The following is a 10,178-nucleotide window of genomic DNA, read 5'->3' as shown; positions in this document are numbered from 1 at the left end:
CCCTCCTCTGCTGACCAACACCTGCCTAGCCGGAAGTGGCAAGTGTAACGAGGGAAGCACGTCGTGATTTGGTCGATTTGCGCGCGCTGAGGCCGTGGCAGCACAGCCGCCAGCCAGACACGGTACCTTGAAATGGACTGCCGATCCGTCAGCTGTCATTCTACTGGAACTCGGGAAGACTAACTGTAAAAGGCAAAAGGGGAACGAACCGCGAACAAACTAACGAAGCCCATTCTACTGGAAGACGATCGTAAAATGCCAAAATGGGAAACGGTAGTGGAAACAAGCAAGCGAAGGCCGTCATCTTTCACACGAAACACATACTCATACGTGGTACTGTATTCCCTTACTAGCAGCGATCAATGTAACAAAGTCAGACAGACGAGACGACCGGCATGATGTACAACAGACATATCGTAACAGTTCAGTATGCGGAGTAAAGGAATCCACTTCAGAATAAACCTAGCACGCGACAACAGAACAATGATAATACAGGTTCCGGTCCCATTATTAGTGCAGTTCCACGCTGCCGCCGCCACATAACACAAAGCCAACAACAGCACGTCCCTACCCCTTCCCACGACGTCAGCCTTCACGTGTGTTCGGACTTCGCGGCTCCCCTAAACCCTTCAAGTTACTGGGCCTTGGCCTCCGCGGTCACCTCCATCCCCGGTGACTCCATGCCATCGGAAGACTTGGCCGGGCTGTAGGGAGCTTTGCTCACGATCCTGTTTCATGCCATCAGCAGTCGAATTCAGTAAATCCATGACAAAAGGGGTACTGGAAAACAATTCTAAACTCAGTTTTAAGATAAGGCAAAACAGGCGTGTAAACCTGACATCTGAAAAAAAAAATGCTGTTAGTTTGCACCTAGAGACAACACATGGACCTTTAGGTGACCACCTTCTCAGATATGTTTTCTTCTAACAGAGATAAAATGACGAAGAACATTTACTGTAGTTTGGTTCCTCTGTTGAGCTGCTAAATGCCGCAACATCGATTTCAACCTATAAGTACAACCTAAAATAAATGACCTGTGTTATATTATGGAAGCAGGCTCTCTACTCATTCTTGCTGTAAAGAAATTTTTGAATTTTAGAGCAGTGTTTTAAATGAACTAGTCCCATTTGTTTATTGCATGCAGTCCTTGAGCACTTGTCGGCAGAAAGTTCAATCATTCAAATACAATTGTAACAGCAAATTATTTTAATTTTCTTACCCTGCCATGAGGACAACAAATAGAACAGGGTACGAAATATACTGTTGAAAATACTGTGGTACCACATACATCATTTTATTTTATAACTCAAGTTTTAAACCTGTGCAAGGAGCCTAAGAATAACATTCAGAATATCATAGCGCTGTTGCTATCATCTATCATGCTAACCTGTCACGACGTTTCTCAAGGAAGCGCTGAAGAGAGTGCCTCCTGGCAATGGGGAGATCTGGCCAACAGATTAAGATAGTTTAAAGATATGTTAGACAATGTCAACACTGAAAAAGGTATTTCATTTCTAGATTTTTACCCAAAAGATGCAGTGGTCTTACCGGCCTGAAGCTTGCATATTGAGCTAGGGTCAGCAACAACCTGAGGCTGTCCAGTTGCTACAGAAGTGCTCTGCAGTGATGGAGACCGTGTAAGCACAGGAGAAACGACTGCTGCTGGGGCAACCGTGGCTGTAGGCATCATTGGAGGCTTAACAGCAGTGGCAGCACTGCTTTTGGTGGCTGCCGCAGCTGCTGCAGCTGCAGCTATAAGCATGATTGCCTGAGCCTGTCAAGCCAAATTGGTCTATTAGCATACATATTTTAACAGACAGTACAAAAGAACAAGATATCTGTAAATGAAGTGAAGATAATATTACCTTTTCTGGTGGCACTGAGTCATACACACATACTGATCCACCATAGAAAATTGTAAGCTGTGCTGGATTAGCTGAAGGGTTCGACATCGGCAACATTCCAGACCTTGTAGCAAAGAATGCACAAAAATAAGAACATGCAAAGCCGCAAAGGCAGATAAAATGGCATCTCTGAATTAACAGTAGGCAGATCCATGTCACCCTTACTAGTAATTCAGATTAAAGGGTGTAATAATGCCATGTGATGGGTTCAACATGCATGAGATAGAATGTGTGCGGGCACAGGAAAACAGTCATCCTACTTCCTAATGAACGGAAAATGGTGGTAGATTTCTGATAGAAAGATATGTCTACAGCCTACTTGGCTAGTGAATGGATTGGCTTTCTGGACAGCAGCTTTCAAATCATTTGTAGGGACTTAGTGGTACAGATATAGCAAAGCATTTTGTCAGTCATAAAGATTTTTCCTTGAATTTGATTAATCCAGATGTTCCTATTGGTCAAAGCCTGGTGGATAACAACTAACCAGGAAGCAAAATGGAACTGAAAATAGCAGAACCATACACTAATTGTTCTAGCAGTGTCGAGGCAAAACAAATAAATGCTTCTGAAGAAACATGCTGAACAACTAGATACAGCACAGCAAACAAAACTGCAAAAAACGGTCCAGTTCAAGGAAAAAGTAGCTTAACATCAGAGGAAATTTTAAGGACCAGTTCAATGCCTCGAATCAGTTTGCAGACTCTACGTCCTTGGTCCCCTACCAGGCTACCACACAGTCTAGCACTCCAGCACAAGGTCCTTGGTACTGTAGGTAGGACTGGAGGAGAGTGGGGTTAACTCGGGTTTTTTTTTTTCATTTCAAATCCTTCTTAAATTGCAGCAACAAGGAAATTATGTGCCTGCTAAACTCAACTTTCATCAGATCTAAGCATGTTTTCCCATTTCTACAACTAAAGGTTTGCATCGCAAACAGTAACATTATCCGTGGTTAACCTGATTGTGCAATTCAATTTAGAACCTTTCATAAAACTTTAAACAATTTTTACAACAAGAAACTCAACAAACGAGGGGGGCAATGGTTGCTTGGATCTGCACGCCATCTGTCAAAGTTCTTTCCAAAAGCCTAACCATAAAAAAAAATGCCAACCATTTTGGCCAAAACAAAGAAACTACTGTTTGGTTTCAGGCCATAGTTCGCCACGCGCCCCTGTGGCGAGCCGAATTTGCGGCGACGGAATTGACCGCCTAAGCTGTGGTTGAGATTTTCTGCTTCACTCAGTTGGAAAAGTGGTGGCGAGCCTAAAGCTTTTAATGAACCAAACACATGCGTCAGAACAGAACTGTGGCTGCCTTATCTTAGTTGTGGCACACAACGGCGGCCAACCAAACACCCCCTAAATCGTCTCTACCATTTAAACAATTATTACCCCAAAGACAAACTGAACTGAGTATCCTAGAACAAAAGGAAGCAAACATTTGGCACTAAGCCAGCCACGGAGTTCTGTTTCCGTTTCGCGTTCGCCATAATTAATGACATATCAATATCATAATAGGGTAGATAGAAACGCAAGACAGCTAATGACAGCAAGGATGAGTGAGGACCGGAAACGAAGATTTCCGGCAACTGACCAGAATCTGGATAAGAACATTTGATGCTAAAACTACACCGAAATCAGGTTACAACTTACAAGGCTACTTTACAACAGGAGGAGGGAATGAAAAGCGGGAGCGGTAGACAACCGAAGCAGCGAAGGGGATTTCGTCTACGAGGAGAGGGCGAGCATGCGTTCCCTGATCCGCCACGCCGGCTCCGAATCCTCGCTCGGAGCAGCGGCCGCAATCAGATTTGATTTGATCCCGCGAAAGCTACGGCCACAGCCCAAGCCCCAAGCCCAGCCCACGCGGCACTTCCACAATACCGCGAAAAGCCGGGGTGGCAACTGCTAAAGCGCGTCAAACACCGAGAATAGGAAAGGGGGGAAGCGCGGGGGAGACGACGAAACGAACGAGAAACGAAACGAATCCAAATTCCACCCCACCAATCGAGGGACCAAACAGCCGCGAACCACTCCGGGGAAGCAGAGCCCTCGCGGGATTCAGCGGGGCAGGGCGGGGAGTCTCGGAGAGGTGAGGCTAGGACGCTAGGTACCTGGCGCTGCCGTTGGCGAGTGAGAGGCTGAGGCCTTGGCCTTGCTGCTGCGGCTCCTGGTCCTGGGTCTTCGTCTTCCTCTCCCCCACCTCGTCCTCCTCCTTCCGCTCCTCTTCCTTGCGCGCCTTCTCCTCCTCCGTGTCTCCCTTCTTAATGTTCCGCTCCAACAGATCCATCTCACCAACTTGCAACTCCTCTCTTTCTCCGTCCGCCGCTTGGGATGGGAGTTCGGAGGACTTGGGAATAGAAAAAGGATTTAAATTTAGAACTATTTCACTTATAAAGAGCAGTTTTAGCTCTCTAAATAGAAAAAGGAGTTGAGAGGGGGCTCCCGCGCGGCGCGGGTATGTGTACAGCGAACGGCGCATGTGAATATCGTGAAGGATTTATATATTATCCTAACAAACAGGTCCAGAATAAGTGGGCTTTTTTAGTCGGCTCCCCACCTTGCTGTCAGATGAAAAAGACTCTCGGCGCTACGCTGCGGTAAAACCAAAGTTTTGACGGTGAGCACCGGCTCTTCTGCCCCGTATTTCTACTCTCCGGTCCTGAGATGTGGAAGAGATTTCTAGTTGTTCTTGGTCAAACGAAGCTAAATTTAATTAAGATTGTAGAAAGAAATGATAAAAATTACGGTGTCAAATGATCTTCGTCAGATGGATTATCAAATCGATGTGGTACGTGTTAATAATTTTCTAGTCTCTTTTGGTGTGGCCTTTCAGGTTGGGTGCTCAACAAGTTCAGGCTGCGTTTAGTTCGCAAAATAAAAATTTTTGATGTTACATCAGATGTTTCGGGGATGTCGGAAAGGGTTTTCGGATATTAATAAAAAAAACTAATTATATAGCTCGTCTGGAAACTACGAGACAAATTTATTAAGCCTAATTAACCCACCATATTTAATACTCCATGCTGTGTAATTATTTTTTTTCATTTATATTTAATACTCCATACATATGTCGTAAAATTTGATGTAATAGTTTAGAGTGGAAATTTTTAGAGCTAAACGAGACCTCAGTTGAGCCCGGTGATTACCGGCGGGGCGTACGAGAACGACTAGGCTCTTTCGTTCGTTACCAATTATACCATGCATCTTGTTTTATTAATTATTGGATTGGATCGTAAAGAGCTACGTGCATAAGCGTTCGTGTGCTCTTAAATCCGATTTAATCCGCTTAGCCAATAAAGCCATGCTACCAAAGAAGTTTTCACTCGACCAATAATGTATGTCACGTCTCGTCGAGTGAAAAACGTACGTGCCACGTCTGTGACAAGACTCTCAAGCTGGGTCAGCTGGGTGTAAAAATAACGAGAGCGCGACTCTCCGGTTTTTCAAGTTTCACATGACATTTTTTTTTGGCTATTTGCAGCTAGGATATTGAGTAGGATTGCAGGCGGAGTGGGTTGTTAAGGTAACCCGTCCGCTCGTCCTCACAAAACTTGGTTTCGTGGCTGTTATGGCGTAGCTGTAATATTTGTGTAGCCCAATGTCTTTCAACCTGTCAAGCCCATTGGTATAGATGGCCAACGGGCCGTGCCGGCCCGATGGGGGTCGTGCCTCGACGGGCCGTCGTGCCGGCTGTGCCGTGCCTCCACGGGCTTCGTGCCTGGCCTACGACCCATGGCATGGCCCGTGGGCCGTCTGACCGTGCCGTGCCGCCCGTTGGGCATGGCCATTTTTCCCGTGCCGTGCCGGTCCACAGCCCGACAACCAAAAAACATCTCATTTTCACCAGATTTTCACCGAGTGTTTGAACCACTTCTTCATTTTCACCAGTTTTGAACAAGATTCCATCATTTTCACAAAAGCTCACAGATTCACATTCACATTCACCACAGACCACAGTACCACACAATGACACAATCACAAATCACAACACAAGAGAAGAGACAAAGAGACAATCAGACAAGGTTATATGAAAATGATGATCAAAAGGAGCTGTTTTGTGCAATGCTGCCTCATTAAAAATCTTTCTAGGTAAAATTCACCCTTATGAGAAATCCTAGAAAGGAAAAAAGAGTGCATCCAGCTCAAAGAGTCAAAGTCTTAGTAGTAGTGTCTTATTACAAAAGCCAACCAAAGTGGCAACCGGCAAAGTCCTAGTGACTTAGTGAGTCCACTCCACAGTCCACACTCCACAGTCCTATAGATATACGTAGTCCACTCTCATCTCACACTCCAGTCACAGCAAAAGACCAAAAGTATCTACAAAATTATACAGAATCCATGTCAATATGTCATTCTTTTGCCATCAGTCTGATCTAAACAGGAAAGAGGAAACAGGAAAGAGTTACTACCTCTCCAGTTCTCCTTCATCAGTCATCACTATCTAGCACCAGCAGTACTATCGCTGCCGCTGCCTTTGCCTTCTTCGTCCAGGAACAGGTTCTTGAATGCCTCTTCCAGGTCCACGTCCTCAGGTGCATGTTGTTCTCTTCTTACTCCTTGCTCCTAGTCCTTTATGCAGGTGAGCATCTCCACATGCTCAGGCAGCAAGTGGCGCCGCCGGTCTTCGGGTATCCTGCCTGATAAGCTAAAATAAGACTCAGAAGAGACAGTAGATACAGGAACAGACATGATATCTCGAGCCATAATAGATATGATTGGATAGGTTAGCTTGTGGTCACGCCACCAGAGCAGTATGTCAAAGGATTCCTCATAACATGTGACAGGGTCACTGTCCAAGTAAGCTGAGAGCTCACTAACACCAGCTCCAGCTGGAGTAGATGAAGATGAGAGGGAACAACCAGGGGATGCACCAGGGCCTCCAAAGATCCTTCCCCATGTCTGCTTTCTCTTACCAGAATGAGATGAAGGCTGTGAAACCCTTTGAGACCTAGCTACACCACTAAATTTCTGCTCATACTTGTTGAACAATCTGTACATTTCATCTTTCACATCAGCATAATATGAACTATAAGTGGATCCAGTATGTTGAGCAAATAGTTCAAGCACATTAAAGAATCCTTTCGTCTTAGCTCTAGGATCAAGAATGAATGCATATGAATAAAGCAGTGAAATTTTCTCCCAATATTTAAAAAATTTAAGCTTCATAGGATAAGCAATCATTCTAAAATTCTAATCTCTTTTAGCTTTATGCAAATGTTCAGCAATGTCAAGAATATGGTGCAAAATGAGTGGAGCTGTGGGATAATAAACTCCAGACAGAACAACAGTAGAATCATAAAAGAGTTCCAGGAACACTATTATCTGTTCAGCAACATACCAATGCTGTGCACTCAACAATTCTGAACCATAATTAGAGTTAAGCCACACAGAAAAGACTTCCTTGTATGGCAGCAAATGTTTAAGCATTAAATAGGTGGAATTCCATCTAATATCCATATCCAAGCCAAACTTTTTAGGTCTTATACCCTGAGCAATACAGTATTTTTTGAACAATGCAATTCTTTGATTAGAGGAATTTAAAAAGTTTATTGCAGTTCTAAAATCTTCAGTAAAAGGTTTCAATCTCTTCAAGCCAGATTTAATAATCAAATTAATGATATGACAGGCACAACGCTGATGCACAAGCAAATACTTAACCTTATGAGGATCATCACGTGTAGGTGCAGGATAAGAACCCAAGTAACCAAAGAAGACAGGTTGCAAGATATCACAAGCCTTAGAATTAGATGAAGCATTGTCTAGAGTGACAACAAAGATCTTATCAATCAAACTAAACTCCTCAACCACACCAGCTATTTTTCCAGCAATGTTTTCACCAGAATGTGACACCTCAATTAGCCTAAAACCAACAACTTTTTTCTACAACTCCCAATCAGCACTAACATAATGGTCAACAACAGAAATATAGTCTTCCTTAGCATTACCAGACCAAATGTCAGATGTCAAAGAAACAGATGAGCAAGCATGCAACAATGAATTCATAAGCAAAGAACGTTGATCAGCAAACATTTTGCCCATATCTCTAGTAGTGGTCTGCCTAGAAACCTTTTCAAATCTAGGGTTATGAGCACGCTTAATGTAATCCTTCTAGGCCTATGTCTCACCTATGCCTAATGGAAGGTCCAGCCTAGCAATCAACCGCCACAACTCAGTACGAGCAACAGCAGGGTCATACACCCAGTTATGCAAACCATCAGCATTCAGAGCAAGCCTAGACTGGACCCTCTTATCATTATCATGTTTTGCCTTACATGATTTCTGGTGCCGTTTCAAATGACCAGTGCCAGCAGCAGATCTAGCAGAATACCTCTTACCACACATTTTACAGATGGCAGCAACTCTTATGTTACCTTCCTTAATCTCAGTGAAATCCTCCCAAACAGGAGATATGAGCTTACCCTTATCAGTACCACCAGTCGATGAGGTACCATGAGTCTCGGTCGAGGCTGCCACCCCACCGTCGTCGTCGCCGTCACCGGCATCGAGATCAATCGGATGGGTGCCATCACCGAGATCGATGCCAAACAGCCCGCGAGCATCCTCACCGATGTCGTCGTCGTCCTCGATTTCTAGCTCCTCCTCGGGCTCAGGGTGCTCGCCATCGGCTAGGTGGGTATAGACATCCACCACCACCGGCAGGGTGACCCCAGCCAAGGAAGGGCCGGACGGTCAGCCCCGGCCCTGAGTCCCCTGACCTCCAGCTCCAACACCATCCCTCAGCGGTGGGCATGGCGCTTTGGTGGCCTAGCCATGGCGCCTCTAGAGGAGGAAGACGCGGCGTCAGGCACCACCAACCTACAAAGAACAGGGGTTAGTCAGTGAGTGAGTGAAAGATGGACAGACACAACACAGATCTAAGGTTAGGGTTAGGGTTAACCGTAACCTACGCCACCGGAGCCTAATGCCGGAGAAGAGGCTAGGGAGGTAGCCAGAGGAGGAGACAGACAACAGTTACAACGACGGCGAGCAGTGGCGGAAGGACAGACAGGCACGACGAACTCACATGGTACACCAGAAGAGGAGGGAAGAGGGGATAGGAAGGGAAAGGAGGGAGGAGATGGTTAGCGAACTCAGGTCGAGGTGGACGAGTGGCGACGAGGTCACCGGAGTAGGGCCGACGAGCTCAAGGCGAGCGGCGGCGAGCTCCAGGCGGTGGATCAAGAGCGAGCAAGACGAGACAACTGTGACTGCGAGCGATGAGAGTGGAGTGGGATTAGGGTTAGGGATGGGGGGTGGGGGGGTAGAGCAGGGCCGGCGAGCTCCAGGCGGCGGATCGAGAGCGAGCGAGACGAGACGACTACGACTGCGAGCGGCGGGAGTGGAGTGGGATTAGGGTTAGGGTTAGGGATGGGGGGGCAGCATTTATACGGCCACGGCCGTGTGGGGGAGGCGGGTAGGCGGCTTCGTGGGCTGGCTGGCTAGGCCGTTGGGGGTTGGGGCTCCGGGCCACTCACCGGGCCGCCTCTTTCACCAGGCCATGCCCGTGCCGTGCCGCGGGCCTAGGTGGCGGCTTAGGCACGTCCTGGGCCTTTGGGCCAGGCCGGCTCGGGCCCGATGGCCACCGGGCCGTTCCGTGCTTGGGCCGGGCCAAATTGTCGGGCCACGGGGCCGCGGGCTGCATGGCCAGGTATACCCGTTGGGCAAGAAACCTCGCGAGAACCGAAAGCACGCAACAATCGATTTCGTCGACCTCCTCCGCCCGCTCTACGGCTCTACCTCCACGGGAACGCCGCCCTGCGGCCGAGCAGCTTCTCCATGACGTCCAGCGCGAACTCCACGGCCGTCCCGAGGCTCCTGTTGGTGGCCAAGGTTCGGGTTCCCGTCCAACACCACCCCTCCCGCACTCGCTGGGGTCCGCCAGCATGCCGCCCATGGACGCGCACATCGTCGCCTTTCCTGCCCGCGACGAGGCCGTGCGGCTCCAACACCTGCGCCGTGGTGGTGCTGATGGCGTCGCCTACCCGCGATGAGGCCGTGCGGCTCCAGCACCTGCGGCCAGCGTCCTCGCGCGGGGCATGCCACCCTGGTAAAGATGGCAACGGGGAATTCCCCGTCGGAGGTTGCCTCTCCATCCCCGTCCCCGCGGGGAGAAAAAATCCCCGTCCCCGTCCCCGCCAAAGCTCACGGGGATGATTTCTCCCCCATCCCCGCCCCCGCGAGGGGAAAAATCCCCGTCGGGGATCCCCGTCCCCGCATTTGTTTATCACCATTCAGGTTAATTCATCATCATTCACATGAGTTCATCGACACAATA

The 10,178-nt window shown here is 47.7% G+C and overlaps 1 protein-coding gene across 1 annotated transcript; it reads right to left on the bottom strand.

Moving 5' to 3' along the window:
- Positions 1-305: 305 nt before the first annotated feature.
- On the bottom strand, positions 306-4,370 carry LOC136497800 (protein TIFY 3-like). Its single transcript, XM_066493658.1, has 5 exons — positions 4,015-4,370; positions 1,866-1,968; positions 1,549-1,774; positions 1,388-1,445; positions 306-728 (listed from the first exon to the last, which is right to left on the bottom strand). The coding sequence occupies exons 1-5, from the start codon at positions 4,188-4,190 to the stop codon at positions 635-637; spliced, it is 657 nt and encodes a 218-aa protein (XP_066349755.1). The 5' UTR covers positions 4,191-4,370; the 3' UTR covers positions 306-634.
- Positions 4,371-10,178: the final 5,808 nt, after the last annotated feature.

This window comes from Miscanthus floridulus, chromosome 12, assembly GCF_019320115.1.
Source record: "Miscanthus floridulus cultivar M001 chromosome 12, ASM1932011v1, whole genome shotgun sequence".
NCBI classification, from domain to species: Eukaryota; Viridiplantae; Streptophyta; class Magnoliopsida; order Poales; family Poaceae; genus Miscanthus; species Miscanthus floridulus.
This window is presented reverse-complemented; position numbering and strand designations above follow the sequence as displayed.